General features: G+C 38.9%; 1 protein-coding gene across 2 annotated transcripts in view; it reads right to left on the bottom strand.

Annotated features, from left to right (window-relative positions):
* The window catches only part of LOC143440852 (platelet glycoprotein VI-like), a 34,218-nt gene continuing 14,724 nt past the window's right edge, over positions 1 to 19,494 (bottom strand). The window contains exons 4-7 of one of the 2 annotated variants that reach the window (XM_076927723.1): positions 11,359 to 11,526; positions 7,132 to 7,185; positions 4,056 to 4,106; positions 1 to 2,271 (exon numbers count right to left, since the gene is read on the bottom strand). In XM_076927723.1, coding sequence (XP_076783838.1) covers positions 2,099 to 2,271; positions 4,056 to 4,106; positions 7,132 to 7,185; positions 11,359 to 11,526 — 446 coding nt within the window. In that variant the 3' untranslated portion in view covers positions 1 to 2,098. Of the gene's footprint in view, positions 2,272 to 4,055; positions 4,107 to 7,131; positions 7,186 to 11,358; positions 11,644 to 19,494 lie in introns of both variants that reach the window. The other variant, XM_076927722.1, reaches the window with a different exon arrangement.

Below are 19,494 nucleotides of genomic sequence, written 5' to 3'. Positions count from 1 at the left end.
TAAAATTTTTCTGCTTTTCCAGAGGACCCAAATTCAGTCCCCAACATCCACATCAGGCAGTTACAACTGCCTGTAACTCTAGCACTAAGTATCTGACGCCCTCATCTAGCCACTGAGGATAATGCACTCGTGTACACATACCCACATACACACTGGATTTAAAAACAAATCTTTTTAAATAACACTTTCAGGAGACTATTTTTAACATTTTTTTTCTGTCTTTAATTCTCCTTAGTAGCAGAATATACACCACAAAAGTATGCATGCTTGCCAATTTGTCTTATTTTTAAAATGTAGGTTTATCTACTTTAACGATTTTAGGGCGGGAACCTGTAACTCAGTGCTAGAACACGTGCCTAGAATATGGGAAGTCTTAAGTTCCAACACCACCACTACAAAATAAATACACAAGCCTAAAACAGTCTCAATAGTACTGTGTGTGTGCACAAAAGGCAACAGCTGGACAGCCACCCTTTCAAAGTCTCAAAGAGACTTATCTGAAGACAGAAAATACCATCAAAACAGAAGCTTCAGTTTTCAGGAAGGGAACAACCCCTAGCTGGAAGCCTGGATGACAGCAAACAGCATGCATTTTCTAGATAATTCCACGTAGTTCCCTAGAAGAGACAGCCCATGCAGAAATGATGGATACCAGAAAAGACAAGTTGTTCTTTTAATATTTTGGGAGGTATAATTCATAAAACAAATTACCATCTTACAAAATCAGTATTTAACACACATAAAAACTAAAATTATACATTTGTATGGGATGTGCATATGTATATTATGTAACATGTCTTTTTCTGTTGAAAACACTCAAAACCGTTCTGTGTCCCTTAAATACACAGTACATTACGGTTATCTGAAGTCATAAGATTGCATTTGTTTTTGAGGTGAGGACTCATATGTAGTATAAAGCCAGCCTTAACTCAATGTACTCTTACCTCTCCTCCCGTGAACTAGTATAGACAGTAACTACTTTGCTCAGCTGCCTTACTAGTTGTTTTAAGTGGATCATTCAATGGCTCTTCGCACACTGACAATAGTGGACAACCATCACCTCTTTCTAGTTCCAAAACAACCTTCATCACACTATAGTACTTCCAGCATCCGTCCCACTATCCTCATCTTCCAGAAGTGATTATTTCCAATACAGGGAAGCCATGGATTGTTTTTCAGGAGTTTTGCTTCAAATGGTTCCCACCACATGTAATCGACCCTAGGTTGAAAATACTAAGTGGAAAAAAATTATAGAAATAAAAAAATTTTCACCATCCCAGACTATTGCATTTCAGAAAGTAAACCAATGTTGTGGGTCTGTATACACCGCCTGCCTGTTCATGAAGATGTAATAGCCACCTTGTTTGGAGGCTCAACTGTCACAGACATTATAGTCAGATACCTCTTATTTTAATGGCCTCAAAATATGAGAATATATGTAGGAAAATAATTATGGGTACAGGATTTGGTACTTTCTATGGTTTTAGGCATCCATTTCAAGTCTTGAAATATATGTACTATAAACAAAAAAATGACTATGCTGATCATATAGATTATATACTAATAAAAAGTAATGCCCTACCCCACTTTCTGGAGGGCACATTTTCCTTCTAAAGAGTAGACATATCCAACCGTGACTTAAGATGAGGAGAGGGTAAAGGCTAAAGCTATAGACGATCAGAGGAAAACAGACTATAAGAGAACAAGAGTTTGTGCACAAATAATGGAACAGGTCAGCGGTGAAAGCCAGGTATTTTGTAAATTAATCTTGAATTCATGTTAGCAACAGTTGAAGAAAGGCCATTACACAGGTCTATTATGACACCTACAATGCGCAAGATATCAGAAAAGAAACTTTTCCATCCCATGTGGAGTTCTTAGAGCAAAGTAGACATTAGCTCAGCTCTTGATTGAGCACAAAGAAAGCTCATGACCCGCCCTCCGACCTTGTTGCCTCTCCCCCATATTTAACCTCCACACTCATTTTTTATATAAACTCCCCACTCTTGAGTATGTCCATGTCTGTGGCTTTAGTGGTGATGTCCATGGTTATGAACATCTTCCTGGTCAATCCCTCTGCTGAAAGCCGCCGGTATTTCTAGGCCAGTGGGAGGGGTGGTAGTGGCCTTTGCACAGCTCTGATCCTGTGTTGTAGGCGTTTCTTCCGACTGTGCCAATCCTCTGCTAGAAGCCCCACCAAGATTATTATAATCATCGCACCAAGGCATATCCGGACCAGATTCCCCTTAGCATTCTCCTGGTGAGCAAAATCTAAAGGAAAGAAAGTTGGCAACAGGTGTTAAAAGGCTCATATCCATGCCACACTCCATATTCATGATTTGAGATTCTATTTTCCTCCATCAGTTAAGATGGTCATCCCCACCATCACCAACAAGGGTCAGAACAGAATAAGTCCAATTATCTATACAGTGATGCTTTCATAGCTCCCTTTGTGAACCCAATACAATCTCTCCTCTAAGACAATCAACACCTTGTTATATTACTGACTTATAAAAGAAGATAACTTGCCCCGCCTGGGGATCCACCCCATATGCAGCCACCAAACCCAGTCACTATTGCTGATTCTAAGAAGTGCTTGCTGACAGGAGCCTGATGTGAGTATCCTGAGAGGTTTGGGCAGAGCCCTACCTATACAGATGGGGATGCTTGTAGCCAACCGTCGGACTGAGCAGGGGGACCCCAATGGAAGAGTTGGGGGAAGGACTGAAGTAGCTGAAGGGGTTTGCAACCCCATAGGAAAAACAATATCAACCAACCAGATGCTCCAAAGCTCCCAGGGACTAAACCACCAACCAAAGAATACACATGGAGGGACCCATGGCTCCAGCTACCAGAGGATGGCCTTGTCTGACAGTAAAGGGAAGGGAGGCCCTTGGTTCTGTGAAGGCTTGATGCCTCAGTGTAGGGGAATGCTAAGGCAGTGGGGTGGAAGTGGGCGGGTAGGTGAGGGAGCACCCTCATGGAGGCAGGGAGATGGGGAGTGGGATGGGGAGTGGGGGTGGGATGGGGAGTGGGGGTGGGATGCGGAGTGGGGGTGGGATGGAGGGTTTTCAGAGAGGAAATCGGGAAGGTGGATAACATTTGAAATGTAAATAAATGAAATAACCAATAAAAAAATTAAAACAAAACAAAAAGGGGATAGAATATTAACATATGGAGTTCAGAATTGGTCAAGAAAATTTAGTGAGAAGGTTGAAGTTTTCCAAATAGTCAAATAAGGACATTCCTCATCTCCCTCACTCTCACAGTTATCTTCTTTTTTTTTTAAATTTCTTTTTTGTTTTGTTTTAATTTTTTTATTGCATACATCAAGCCCTGAGTTTGATCCAAGCACAACATAAGCTGAATGTGGTAGCAAATGCCCGTAATTCCAGCACACAAGAGATGCAAACAGAGGGACAGTTCAAGGTCATCCTCTGCTATATAGTGGATTTGAGACCAGCCAAGGCTACATGAAACTATGACCCAATGTTTATGAAATTTTTAAAAAGGGAGAGGCAGAGAGCTTTTGGGGGCGCTTGGCAAGAATCTGACATTAGGCTAGAACAACGAAGTAATTTCAGGCAGAAATCTAAACCTTAGGCTAGAACAAGGAAGCAGGTCTAAGACATGAAAATGACTTTGGGCTGGGACAGGGAATTAGGCTCAGATATTTTGGTCATCCTGATAAGCCCTTAGAAAGTGTTCATGGGAGTAATCAGAAAACTTTGTGTATTGCCTTGCTTGTTCTTTGATTATTCGTGTTTATTGTCCTGCTTGTTCCTTGACTATTTGCATCTATTGTATTGCTAGTTCCTCAACTTAGAACTGACCTTAATACTTGCATGTAATTAAAATGGTATAAAAGCAAAAAGGAGGAGGAGGGATGGGATAGGGGGTTTCTAGGGCAGGGGAATGGAGAAAGGGGATGACATCTGAAATGTAAATAAATAAAATATCCAATAAAAATGACTATAGATAGACTTTGATGGTAGGAAGGAGAAACCCATCCTTGTGCCCCTTTTGTATTGAGCTTTAAATGTCTACTTACTCACCAGTTGCAGATATTTTGTTTGAGGGTAAGGTTGAAGGTCTCCTGGAGGCTTCTAAAAGTTTCAAACAAGAATGTTATAAGGAAATAGAATAATGACAGTTCATCCCAAGTGCCCCGACTCTCTAGACCCCTTCTGAGACACCTGTGTTCTCTAAACATAGTTCTTCTGACACATATCGTCCAACTACTGCATTTAATAAATTCAAAAACCCCTGCACTTAGTGCCCAGTGGCCTCAAAGAATTGGACCCTTTTTCAACTGATAGACATTTAAGTTGTTTCCACCTTGGGGCTGGTATGAATGAAGCTGTTATAAACAGCTACATATGAGAACTGATATGAACAAAATTGGAGGAGTTTAAATGAGAATGTCTCCCCCCCCCCATAGGCTCAAATATTTGAATGTCTGTTCCCCAGTTGATAAAAGTGTTTGGGAAGGATTAGAAGGTTTGGCCTTGTTGGAGACGGTTTCTCCCCCCCACCCCCACCCCTCTCTCTTGCTCTCAATCTCTCAGCTCTCTTGCTCTTTCACTTTCTCTCTCTCTCTCTCTCTCTCTCTCTCTCTCTCTCTCTCTCTCTCTCTCTCTCTCTCTCTCTTGTTCTCACCCTCTCTCTCTGCCACATGCTTGTGGGTCACAACACAAGCTCTTTGTTACAGCTACAGTGTTATGCCTATGCCTGCCCATCTGCTACCATATTCCACACCATGATGGTCATAAACTCACCCTCTGAAACTGTAAGGCCCAGTAAATATTTTCTTCTATAAGTTACATTGGTCATGGTGTTCTTATCACAGCAATTAAAAAAGTAGCTAAAATAGTAAGTTTTCACTTTTCTTTTTCTTTTAGGTTTTTAGTTTTTATTTAGTGCTAACACAAGAGTTTTAGAATCGCTGTGTCATAGGATAACTCTGTTTAACTTCTGAGAGAATGCAAGACTAGTTTTCAAATCATATGTAGTAGATGTAATGCAGAAAACTCTGGGTATGACCCCCATAGACTCATGTGTTTGAATGCTTTACCCATAGAGAGTGGCACTATTAGGAGTTGTGGCCTTGTTGAAGTAGCCTTGGTGGGAAAAGTGTATCATTATGGGAGTGGGCTTTGAGGTCTCCTGTGCTCAAGCTTCACCTAGAATGGCACACAATCTCCTGCTGCCTATAGATCAAGATGCAGAACTCTCAGCTCCTTCTCCAGCACCATGTCTCCCTGAATGCCACCATGCTTCCCACCATGACAATAATGGACTAAACCTCTGAAACTGTAAGCCAGCCCCAATTAAATGTTTTCCTTTATAAAACATTTAATTTTATAATTAAATATAATTTAATTATAAATTATAAATATAATTTATTTATAATTTTATATATATAAATAAAATATATTTATAATTTATAATTAAATTTATAATTTTAATATAAATTTATAATTTATAATTAAATAAATTTAATTAATAATTTATAATTATTTAATTATATTATTTAATTTATATTTATTTAATTATAGTTTATAATTAAATAAATTTTCATATAAATTTATAATTTATAATTAAATAAATTTAATAATTTATAATTAAATTATGGTGGTTGTCATGGTCACGGTGTCTCTTCACAACAATAAAACCCAAGCTCAGATAAGCTCTGAATCTTTCCAATGCTTGTCCTGATTGGTTACTTGGTTGAGTGGTTGCTGGCTTTTTAGTTTGTTAGTTGGTTGGTTGGTTGGTTGGTTGGTTGGTTGGTGGGTTGGTTGGTTGATTGGTTGGTGGGTTGGTTGGTGGGTTGGTAGGTGGGTTGGTGGGTTGGTGGGTTGGTAGGTTGGTTGGTTGGTTGGTTGGTGGGTGGGTGGGTGGGTGGGTGGGTGGGTGGGTTGGTTGGTTGGTTGGTGGGTTGGTTGGTGGGTTGGTTGGTTGGTTGGTGGGTTGGTTGGTTGGTTGGTGGGTTGGTGGGTTGGTTGGTTGGTTGGTTGGTTGGTTGGTTGGTTGGTTGGTGGGTTGGTGGGTTGGTTGGTTGGTTGGTGGGTTGGCTGGTGGGTTGGTTGGTTGGTTGGTGGGTGGGTTGGTTGGTGGGTTGGTGGGTTGGTTGGTTGGTTGGTTGGTTGGTTGGTGGGTGGGTTGGTTGGTGGGTTGGTGGGTTGGTGGGTTGGTTGGTTGGTTGGTGGGTTGGCTGGTGGGTTGGTTGGTTGGTTGGTGGGTGGGTTGGTTGGTGGGTTGGTGGGTTGGTTGGTTGGTTGGTTGGTTGGTTGGTTGGTGGGTTGGTTGGTGGGTTGGTTGGTGGGTTGGTTGGTTGGTTGGTGGGTTGGTTGGTTGGTTGGTTGGTGGGTTGGTTGGTGGGTTGGTTGGTTGGTTGGTGGGTTGATTGGTGGGTTGGTTGGTTGGTTGATTGGTTGGTTGGTGGGTTGGTTGGTGGGTTGGTTGGTGGGTGGGTTGGTTGGTTGGTTGGTTGGTGGGTTGGTGGGTTGGTTGGTTGGTTGGTTGGTTGGTGGGTGGGTTGGTGGGTTGGTTGGTTGGTTGGTTGGTTGGTTGGTGGTTTGGTTGGTTGGTTGGTTGGTTGGTGGGTTGGTTGGTTGGTTGGTTGGTGGGTTGGTTGGTTGGTTGGTTGGTTGGTGGGTTGGTTGGTTGGTGGGTGGGTTGGTTGGTTGGTGGGTTGGTTGGTTGGTTGGTGGGTTGGTTGGTGGGTTGGTTGGTTGGTTGGTGGGTTGGTTGGTGGGTTGGTTGGTTGGTTGGTTGGTGGGTTGGTTGGTGGGTGGGTGGGTTGGTTGGTTGGTTGGTTGGTGGGTTGGTTGGTTGGTTGGTTAGCTTGTATTTGTGTAGTTATAACAATCTCAGTAGACACATGATATGTGAATCGTATCTCAGTTTTAAACAAGTATCATGAAAGAAGCAGTTATTAGTTTGTGCTTTAGGAGTCTCCTTGCCTCCTAAGTACAATGTCTTCCATGAAACTGTCTATTGTTTTTACCAAAATGTTTCTTGAACCCATTAAGCCTGTGAGTATACCACTTGAGGATAGGGACTATATTTTCAGGCACATTTGTAGTAGAACTTCATTCCCCAGAAACCAGAATCTACTGAACTCACCTGTTGTGGGATATGGTACCTCTGTGGGTACCAGGCTGGGAGTGGTAGAGGGTCCTGAGAAATCAGAAAAGGAGAGAAATTGGTACTCTATGGGTTAACTATGGGTTCTAAGAAAATAATTAAACATTTATAGGACTTGATTTTCTCACAAAGCAAGTGAATATGAAGAAGTTTCCACTGCTGACTGACTGGAAATTCTCCCTGGTACAGTCTACAACTGCTTCTCTACCTTTGTCTTAGCTGGACCCTTGTCTCCAATACCCTCACTTGTCATTGGTCACTTTCCTGGTGCTTGTCCCCAGGAATTCAATGTGGAGATGAGAACCATGGGAAAAGTTTTGGAAATGCATCAGGAACCACAGATGCAAGGAAGTATGCAATGGGAGGTGAGATGGAGACTTAAAGCAGTGTACGGTATTCTGAGTTTTGGAGTAAAAGACTATATGATAGTCCTTTTTATTATTTGTTATTCTATAATAATATATAACTAAATCTATTATATTGTATATTACATAATTATATTTTATTTATTATTTATAAAATAAATGACATTTTTCATTCATTCATATTTTTCTTTGGTACTTAGAGTTTAACCTAGGTGCCCTGGACATGCTGAGTATGTGCAATGCCACTGAGATACATTTCATTCATTATTCTAAATCATTCTTACAATCCATAACATTTCAGACTTTCAGTTTTTAATAATGTTTTCTAATTTCCATTCTATAGGAAAATCAAAATTGACAAGTCAGAAAGTAGATTGAAGATGTAACTCGGCTGGGATAGTGTATGCGCAAAGCTCTGGGCTCCATCCCTGCCACATAAACCACATAGTAGCTCAAGCCTGTAGTCCCAGTAACCAGAAGTTCAAGGTTATTCTCCTTGGCTTGAACATAATAAATCCAAACCAGCCTGAGATACATAAGACCCTAATTTTAAAAAATAAATTTTTTAAACTAAAAAAATAAAATACTGGGAATACAAAAGCAAAAGAAACCAACCCAGCAATTTATGAGCCCAAAATAATTGTTGCTGTGTCATATATTCATTTATTTTTCATTTAATCTTTTGAGAATTTTATATATAAGTACTGTACTTATCTCATTTCTAACCCGTACTTTTCCCTTTTCAATTCACCTCATGTTTCTTCTACTCTACCTCAAATTCATGACTTTTTTGTTAGTGTTATGCATATAAAAATATAAGCTGATTCCATTTAATTATTCTCAGATGTACACGTGTTTAGAGATTTCCATCTGAGATTGAATAATCTATCAGGAGCTTGTTTCTGAGAAGACTAATTCTCTGTCTCAGCAGCCACTGATTGCCTATAGGTCTTCGTCTAGAGGCGGGGCCTTGTGAGATTTCAGAGTTGGCAATGTCGAGTGGAGTTGTCATTACTCAGGTCTTGTTTAGGCAACCATAGCATTGAGATTTCATGGACACGGCTTCCCTGTCATATCAAGAAGATGCTATCTCACAGCAGGCATCCTGGTCATTGGCCTCATAATCTTTAATAGGTTTATATTCCTTTTTCTTAGTGAATTAATCATTTTTGTTCAGACTGCTAATTCTATAGAGTCATAGATAGTAAAACTGTTAAAGCACAAAATCTAAGAATTAATTGAGGTTTAGAGGACCAAAGAAGAAAACCCTTCAGATCTTACTTTGCAGGTACCTATACTATTATATTTTTACAATAAGTGTGATGCTTCTTGCTATCGACTAAGAAAGTAGGAATGCACACTTCTAGCTGTGTCTATGAGAGCATTTCCAGAAACATCAAAAAGAACACGATCAATGGATTAACCCACTGATGGATTCATTGGGTGGTAGGGGAAACTGTAGCGGGTGCAGCATGGTTGGGGGCAGTTGGTCACAAGCATGTCTTTGAAGAGCACATCTTGACTTAGTCCCTTCCTATGATCATTCTCCTTCCTGGCTGCCATGAGTTCAGTGGCCTTACTCTACGACATCTTTGTGCCTTGAAGCTCTTCTTTATCTTTAGCCCAGGAACACAGAAGCAGACTACCACGAATAAAAGGAAGCCTCTGAAAGTGTAAAACAAATAAATCTTTCCTCCTTTAAGTTGTTTCTCAGGCAACTTTACGCAATGACAAACTGTAGAGAACAGAATGGATCCAAGGCTTTCTCAGAGGCCCTGATGAAAGGACAAAAGGAGCCATGTTCTTTATCCTTGCTCAAGACTGGGCCTAGGGCCTTGGAGGAGTCAAGGTTTCAGTTTCTTGGAACTTAAATTTTTATCTTGAAGAAACTAGAGATTCCAGTCACAAGGCTGCTCTGTAATGCTCTTGATGATAACTGTGTTCCCCTCACACAATATTGCTTGATTAGTCCCCTACTGACGTCATCCCATTGTATAATAGTTTCTGCTGACTTTATTCTGTTTCTTCCCTGAAAATAGTATATAAGATATTGTATGTACTTCTTAATAAGCTTGATTGGCAAAAGTCATAGCATGTGCAGGACCTCTCAATCTCAAAGTTGCTTATCTTCCCTAGCTTCTATCCTCTTTACCCTCCGACCCCTGGTTCTCTCTCTCAGGACTTTGTTACTGAAGAATAACCTGCTGGTCCAGGTAAACTAAAAGCTGATAGGCAAAAAGGTTTCTAAAGAAATATAGAAACAAAAGACAATCTGCTAGTAAAATCTCAACCATGCATTTTGTTTTATTTAGTTTTTTATATTCCACAGATCTTTGTAACTTTTTTTGTTGTTCTTCCTTAATCATTTCTTTATTTTATTATACTGAATTATGTTAGGCCATTTTGTGTGTGTATACATATATGTATATGTGTATTCATGCATACATATATTATATGAAGTACTTTGAACAGATTCTCCCTGCTCTGCCTCCCTTCCATTAGTCCCATTGTAACTCTTAGAGCGGTGATTCTCAACCTTCTAATGCTGTGACCCTTTAGAACAGTTCCTCATGTTGTGGTGACCTCCAACCATAAAATTATTTTTGTTGCTACTTCATAATTGTAATTTAGCTACTGGTATGGATTATAATGTAAATATCTGTTTTTCAATGGTGACCTCTAATGAAAGGGTTATTGACCTATGAGCTCAGAATTACTGCCCTAGAGAGTTTGCGCTCAGCTTCCTTGCTGTGTGTAAACACACAATTGTATGTATCTATATAGAATCTATAGACACAAATGAAAGAAAACAGATTTGTCTTTCTGAGACTGACTTAATTTATTTAATGTATTTACCTCCAGTTGGATCCATTCCTACATACCCATCATTGTAGTCATCTTTATGGCCGAAAAACGTTCCCTCTGGTTATGAATTACATCTACTTTTCTTTATCCATCCCTCTGTTGATGGACAAATGGGTTGGTTCCATAACTTAGCTGATGTGAACAGTGTTACAATAAATAGTAGTGTATGTCTCTGTAGTGTGTGTGTGTGTGTGTGTGTGTGTGTGTGTGTGTATGTTATACATTTTTAGTTTTCTAAGTGAAATCTACATTGGTTCCCATAGTGTTTGGCGATAAAGAATGGCTCATTTTTGTCCACATTCTCACTAGGATTTGTGATTTGTTTGCTTGATGACCACTATTCTGGGATAAGCTAGATTCTCAAAAATCTTTTTAATCTGCATTTCTATGGTGCTAGTGACATGGTGCACTTTTCATGTTTATTAGTAGTTAATCCTTTGAGAGGCTAAAAATGTTTGTTTTCTTTATACATTCCTTTGGTCAGTTTTACACCTTAGCTTTGTGACTGGAACTGAAGTCATTGACAGCTCTATTTTATAGAAAGTGAGACCTTTTACAGACGTGAGACTTTTACAATGTTAAGGTAATAAATCTGTGTTATTGTGAGCCAACAAGAGTTGGGGGGGGGGCTGGAGAGATGGCTCAGCGGTTAAGAGCACTGACTGTGCTTCCAGAGGTCCTGAGTTCAATTCCCAGCAACCACATGGTGGCTCACAACCAATGTAACCAATTTCCTGGTTACACATCCCAATGCCAGCTTCTGGTGTGTCTGAAGACAGCTACAGTGTACTCATATACATAAAATAAATCTTTTTTTTTAAAAAAAACAGTCTGTGGTGATTTGTTATAGCAGCTATAGGACACTTATACACCTTCAAAGCTGATTGGAGCCAGAGGCTCTCCTTGCCCACACCTGACTCCCTTGAAATTTCCACATATGCCAAAGAAAAAAAATCTTGAATCTGGACCCACTTACCAGTAACCACAAGCACTAGAGGGTCACTCGGAGCTGACCACAGGTATGGAGATGAGCTGTAATAGCTGTAACACCGGTAAGCCCCACTGTGAGCAGCAGTCACTGTGATGATAGGGAAATTGGCCCGGTACCATTTCTCAGGTCTTCTAGAAGGCCTAGTATCCCCCTCTTTAAATAGAACAAATTCATCAAAACTGTGTGGGCTCTGGCACTTTAGGGTCACATCCCTGCCTGGAAGGACTGATGAGCTGGGATGAGCTGAGAGTGAGGGCTTACTGTAAACACCTGGGAAAAAAAGCAAACTCTATTAAAGACAGGAAGTAGGCTGGGGAGATGAACGATTTCTGTGCTTACTTAAGACTTAGAACATACAAAGGTCACCTTCCATTTTGGACCTGGGCTGGGAACAGAGCCTCTGCTCTGGATTTCAACAAACTCAGCTCACACCCCAGTTGCAGCTTAAGAATACCCCAGGTATTCTTTCACATCCAGGATCACAGGGGAAACACCAAACCTGCCACAATACCTGCCTGAAACAGGACCCCCTTACTCCAGAACACAGATATCCTTCCCAGCCAGAGACTCTCGTTCCTTCTGGTTTACACCTGTGCTGGGGGCAGAGCTTTTGCTCTGGGATGCCCAAACCCCAGTTGCAGCTTGACTCCCCAGGTACTCTGACACATTTAGGATCAGAGATGAGACTCTAAACCTGTACGAATACCTGGAAGAACTGGGACCCCAGAGAACTGGACCACAGAGAGACCTGGATAGCCCAACACACCTATAAAGCAAGATTCAGATCAAAATTCCTATACCATGAAGATGACAGAGGATTTTAAGAAGGACATAAATAATTCCCTTAAACAAATTCAGGAGAACACAGGTAAGTAAAAGCCCTTAAAGAGAAAACACACAAATCACTTAAAGAAATACAGGAAAACACAATCAAACAGGTGAAGAAACTGAACAAAATTGTCCTGGATCTAAAAATGGAAATAGAAACATTGAAGTATACACAAAGGGAGAAAACCCAGGAAATGGAAAACCTAGAAAAAAGAGGAGGAGTCACAGATACAAGCATCACCAATAAAACACAAGAGATAGAAGAGAGAATTGCAGGTACCGAAGATATAATAGAAGACATCAACACAACAGTCAAGAAAGATGAAAAATGAAAAAAGGCCCTAACTCAAAACATTCAAGAAATCCAGGACACAATGAAAAGATCAAACCTGATAATAATAGGCATTGAAGTGGGTGAAGATTCCCAACTCAAAGGGCAAGCAAACATCTTCAACAAAAATATGGAAGAAAACTTTCCATAACCTAAAGAAAGGGATGCCCATAAACATACAAGAAGCCTACAGAACACCAAACAGATGGAGCCAAAAAAGAAATTCCTATCATCCCATAATAATTAAAACACCAAATGCACAGAATAAAGAGAGAATACCGAAAGCAGTAAGAGAAAAAGGTCAAGGAACATATAAAGGCAGACCTATCAGAATTACTCCAGATTTCTCAACAGAGACTCTAAAAGCCAGAAGATCCTTGGGAGATGTCATACAAACCCTAAGGCTACTATACACCACAAAAGTCTCAATTACCATAGATGGAGGAACCAAGGTATTCCAAGACAAAACCAAATTTAAACAATATCTTTCCTCTAATCCAGCACTACAGAAGACAATAGAAGAAAAAGTCCAACACAAGGAGGGAAACTACACCCAAGAAAAAGCAAGAAATTAATCTTTTCACAACAATCCCAAAAGAAGAAAAACACACAAATATAATTCCACCTCTAACAAAAAAAAATAACAGGAAGCAATAATCATTGTTCCATAATATCTCTCAACATCAATGGACTCAATTCCACCAATAAAAAGACATAGGTTAACAGACTGGATACTTAAACAAGATCCAGCATTTTGCTGCATACAGGAAACACACCTCAGAGTCAAAGACAGACACTACCTCAGAGGAAAAGGCTGAAAAAAAGTTTCTGAGCATATGGTCCCAAGAAACAAGCTGGAGTAGCCAATCAAATATCCAATAAAATGTTCTTTCAACCAAAAGTTATTAAAAAGATGAAAAAGGATTCCACATACTCATCAAAGGAAAAATCCACCAAGATGAACTCCCAATTCTGAACATCTATGCCACAAATACAAGGGCACCAACATTTACAAAAAAAAAAATATTATGGAAGCTCAAAGCACACACTGAACCTCACACAATAACAGTAGAAAATTTCAACACCCACTCTCATGATTGGACAGATCATGGAAACAAAATATAAACAGAGACATAATGAAACTAAAAATATTATGAACCAAATGGATTTAACAGATATCTACAGAACATTTCACCCTAAAAGAAAAGAATATACCTTCTTCTCAGCACCTCATGATACCTTCACAGAAATTGATGATATAATTGAACAAAAAACAAACCTCAACAGACACAAGAATACTGAATTAATCCCATGTATTCTATGTGACCACCACTGACTATGGCTGCTCTTCAATAGCAACAAAAACAACAGAAAACCCACATACACATGGAAGCTGAACAACTATTTACTCAATGATAACTTGGACAAAGAAATTTTTAAAAAAGAAGTTAAAGACTTTAGAATTTGATGAAAATAAAGGCATAATATATTCAAACTTATGGGACACAATGAAATCAGTACTAAGAGGAAAACTCATAGCCCTGAGTTCCACCATAAAGAAATTGGAGAGTTTGTACACTAGCAGCTTAACAGCACATCTGAAAGCTCTAGAACAAAAAGAATCAAATACACCCAAGAGGACTAGATGTCAGGAAATAATCAAACTCAGGGCTGAAATCAACCAAGTAGAAACAAAGAGAGCTATACAAGGAAAACAACAAAACAAGACGCTGGTTTTTGAGAAAATCAACAAGATATATAAACCCTTAGCCAAACTAACTAGAGGACAAAGAGACAGTATAGTATCCAAATTAACAAAATCAGTAATGAAAGGAGAGACATAACAAGAGAAACTGAGGAAATGCAAAAAAAATCATCCAACCCTACTACAAAAGCCTATACTCAACAAAGCTGAAAAATCTGGATGAAATGGATGATTTTCTAGACAGATACCAGGTACCAAAGTTAAGTCAGGATCAGATAAACCATCTAAACAGCCCCATATCCCTAAAGAAATAGAAGCAGTCATTAAAAGTCTCCCAACCAAAAAAAAAGGCCAGAGCCAGACGGTTTTAGTGCAGAATTTATAAGACCTTCAAAGAAAACATAATACCAATACTTCTCAAACTATTCCACAAAATAGAAACAGAAGGAACATTACCCAAATCTATCTATGAAGCCAAAGTTACACTGATACCTAAACCACAAAAAGACCCAATAAATAAATAGAACTTCAGAGCTATTTCCCTCAGGAATATTGATGCAAACATACTCAATAAAATTCTCGTAAACCGAATCCAAGAACATATCAAAACAATCTTTCGCCATCCCAGGAATGTAGGGATGGTTCAATATATGAAAATCCATCAATGTAATCCACTATATAAACAAACTAACACATACAGGAAAGACACCTCAGTGAGAAAGGAAGACACTACCTCAGAGGAAAGATACTGAGGTGTGTTTCTTTTCAAAAAAGAAAATAAATCACACGAACATATCATTAGATGTTGAAAAAGCCTGTAATAAAATATAACACTCCTTCATGTTAAAAGTATTGGAAAAATCAGGAATTCAAGGTTCATACCTAAATGTAATAAAAGCAGTGTACAGGAAACTAATAGTCAACATCAAACTAAATGAAGAGAAACTCAAAACACTCTCATTAAAATCAGGCACAAGTCTACTCTCTCCCTACCTATTCAATATACTTCTAGCCAGACCAATTAGATAACAAAAGGAGATCAAAGGGATACAAATTGGGAAGGAGGAGGTCAAAATATTACTATTTACAGATGATGTGGTACCATACATAGTCAACCACAAAAATTCTGCCAGAGAGCTCCTGTAGCTGATAAACAACTTCAGCAAAATGACTGGATATAAAATCACTCTAACAAATCAGTAACCTTTCTCTACTCAAAGGATAAATGAGAAGAGAAAGAAATTAGAGAAACAACAACTTTTACAATAGTTGCAAACAATATAAAATATCTTGTTGTGACTCTAAATAACCAAGTGAAAGATACAATAACTTCAAGTCCCTGAAGAAAGAAATCGAAGAAGACCTCAGAAGATGAAAAGATCTCCCGTGCTCATGGACTGGCAGGATTAATATAGTAAAAATGGCCAACTTACCAAAAGAAATCTGCAGATTCAATGCAATCCCAATCAAAATTCCAGCTCTATTCTTCATGGAATTACAAAGAACAATTCTCAAATTCATTTGGAATAACAAAAAAAACAGGATAGCAAAAATCATTCTCAACAATAAGAGAACTTCTGGGGGAATCACCATCTCAGATCTCAAGCTGTACTACAGAGCAATAGTGATAAAAACTGCATGGTATTGGTACAGAGACAAGCGGGAAGGTCAAGGGAATAGAACTGATGACCCAGAAATGAACCCACACACCTATGGTCACTTGATTTTTGACAAAGGAGCTAAAAATCAGTTGGGGGGAAAAAAACAGCATTTTCAACAAATGGTGCTGATTCAACTGGAAGTCAGCATATAGAAGAATGCAAATTGATCCGTACTTATCTTCTTGTACAAAGCTCAAGTCCAGGTGTTTAAAGGACCTCCACATAAAACCAGATACACTAAATCTAATAGAAGAGAAGGTAGAGAAGAGCCTCCAACACATGGACACAGGGAAAATTTTCCTGAACAGAACACCAATGGCTTATGTGCTAAGATCAAGAATTGACAAATGGGACATCATAATATTGAAAACCTTCTGTATGGCAAAGGACACTGTCAATAGGACAAAACGGCAACCAACAGATTGGGAAAAGATCTTTACCAACCCTACATCTTGATATCTCAAGACGTTAGACTCCAGAGAACAAAATAACTCTATTTAAAGATGGGGAACAGAGCTAAACAGAAAATTCTCAACTGAGGAATCTCACATGGCTAAAAAGCATCTAAAGAAATGTTCAACATCCTTAGTCATCAGGAAAATGCAAATCGAAAGGACTCTAACATTCTGCCTCACACCAGTCAGAATGGCTAAGATCAAAAACTCAGGTGACAAGAGATGCTGGTGAGGATGTGGAGAAAGAGGAACACTTCTCCATTCCTGGTGGGACTGCAAGCTGGTAAAATGACTTTGGAAATCAGTCTGGTGGTTCCTCAGAAAATTGGACATAGCATTACCTGAGGACCCAGCTATACCACTCCCAGCCATTTATGCAGAAGATGCTCCAACATATAACAAGGACATATGCTCCACTATGTTCATGGTAGCCTTAATTATAATAGCCAGAAGATGGAAAGAACCCAGATGTCCTTCAACAGATAACTTTTTGTCAACAATTTAATATTACCCATATTAATGGGATTTCTTATAATTCTTAAGGACAAGAGACTGTGGAAAGGACCCATGGAACTTTAAAATAATATCCTCATAAAATAAAAAAGTAGGAGATATATCCCCATATACCACAAATTTATTTAAATCATGTCTTTTTATTTTAAATTTGTTTACATTTTGGATGCCAAGGAACTCTCTGCTGAGTGTCTATAGCACCCTATAACTAGGCATACTTATGCCTAGGTGAAAGGGAAAAATCCACTTACTGGCATAAGGCATGATCCCAATCAGGTATTTAATATGGGGAAAAGGGCATGTTGTGTTTTTTCTTCAGGATACTGAATGAGTATGGTGGCTGCCAGAGAGACAGGTGAGACATGCTGATGCCAGGACAAAGATGATGCTGACCTGTGAGCTTGATAAATGTCCTGACAATGGTGACTGGAAAGCTGTATTGGACATATGTTTCTGACCCACCTTTGCTTGCCTATATATCCAGATGGGACAAGCTGCCTTGCCTTAAGTTTTTAGACTTTGTAGAACAGAGAATCAAAAAAGAAATTATAATGACTCTTATATTTTCCTTAAATGTGACCAGTAATTTGGACTTAATCATGGACTGGTCTAGAAATCAATCCAATATTGTAAATAACAGTCTTCATTTGGAAGACTGGATCTGGACATTTTCAGAGATATATTTGGAAGTTAGCTGCAGTTCTCTATGATGTTATGTTAGCAAGAGATAAAGTTGGATCTGGATTTCAAACAAGTCTTAGTACATGTGTTAAGGCTCTTTTAATTGTCATGTTAAAATTATTTTTGTTTCTTCTACAGTATTTAATGTAAGTTGCATTGATTGTACACTTTCTAATTGTGTTAGTGTGTTGAAACTCGGCATGTCTGTTACAGAGGTCTATCAACCAGCTTTTGTTTTATTGCCCTGAGTATCACAGAACCTTGGTATTCTGAAAAAAACTTGCAAGTACTGGAAGAAGTGAATCAGGCTTTAGGCAAATGCAAGAGGGTGGTGTGCTTGATTATTGCTGGTATAAAAGCTTTAATTACATTAACTGCTGACAACACTGCTTCTGCAATTGCTTTGACACAAGAAGTTAAGACAGCTACTTGTGTTAATCATTTAGCAAAAAAAAGTTACTAATGTGTTGAATATACAAGAGGATTTAGATAGGCATTTGGAAAAACAGATTGATGCTCTTTATCCTATTCAAATTATTGAAAGGGGGTTCAGAGTTTAAGAGTAAGGAACCATCTCAAGTGTCATGCCAAATACCATTGGATTTGTGTTAGTTCTAAAATTTACAGTGATAGTCATTATAATTAGGAAAAAGTTTAAAGACACTTGCAGTATATTTGGCATAATTCTAACACCTCTCTGGTTGTTTTAACTTTGCATAGTGAGCTTATAAATTTAAAGAATGCTGCTCTGCTGAGAGTTGATGTGGAAAATATTGCTGATAAAATTACCCATGGCCTGAGGTCAGTATTCCTATTTTGGTCAGGCTTCAAGAATGGCATATATAGTTTGATCATGCTAACCCTTTTTGTCCTGGGAATACTTTTATTCCTGCCCATCATGTTAAAGCTTGTCTTTAACAACATCAACATGTTGGCAAGCAAAGTACATGGCTTGAAACTGAAAATGGACCCCCAGACAGAGTTCTTAATTTAACAGGCTGGCAAGCCAAGAATGGGTAAGATTCTTCACAGAACCTTACCAATGTAAGACAGAAATGCATTGCTATTGATAATGCATATTCCATGATGGGTAAGGAAAGCATTCTTGTCAGAATGACCTAAGACAGGCTCAGTCTTGTTTATGAAATAAAAAAAGGGGGTGAGGCAGAGAGCTTTTTGGGCTGCTGGGCAAGATTCTGACATTGGCCAAGGACAAGGAAATGGGCTGCTTGGCAGGAATCTGACATTGTTCAAGGACAAGTGGGCTTCAGGTAGGAATCTAACATTAGGCTAGAACAAAGAAGTAATTTTAGGCAGGAATCTAAATCTTAGGCTAGAACAAAGAAGTAATTTCAGGTAGGAATCTAAGTCTCAGGCTAAAACAAAGAAGTAATTTCAGGCATGAATCTAAATCTTAGGCTAGAACAAGGAAGTAGGCTTCAGACATGAAAATGGCTTTGAGCTAGGACAGGGAAGTGGGCTCAGATATTTTGGTCATTCTGATAAGCCCTTAGAAACAATGATCACTGGAATGATCATGGAACTTTGTTTATTGTCTTGCTTGTTCCTTGACTATTTGCATCTTTTGTATTGCTAGTTCCTCAACCTAGAACTAACCTTAATACTTGCATGTAATTAAAATTGTATAAAAGCTAAAAGGAGGAGAGAAATGAGACAGGGAGTTTCTGGGGAGGGGAAATGGAGAAAGGGGATGATATCTGAAATGTAAACATATAACATATCTATTTAAAAATGAAAAATAAGACAATGGCTTCATGAAATTCAGAGGAAGTGAATGGAACTAGAAAATCTCCTCCTTAATGAGGTAACCCAGGCATGAAAGAACACACATGGTATGTACTTACTGCTAAGTGTATATTAACCTGAAAACTCACAATGCCCAGGATACTCCCCACAGACCATGTGGAGCTTAGGAGGAAGAAAGAC

Source organism: Arvicanthis niloticus, chromosome 30, assembly GCF_011762505.2.
Source record: "Arvicanthis niloticus isolate mArvNil1 chromosome 30, mArvNil1.pat.X, whole genome shotgun sequence".
Lineage (NCBI taxonomy): Eukaryota > Metazoa > Chordata > Mammalia > Rodentia > Muridae > Arvicanthis > Arvicanthis niloticus.
This window is presented reverse-complemented; position numbering and strand designations above follow the sequence as displayed.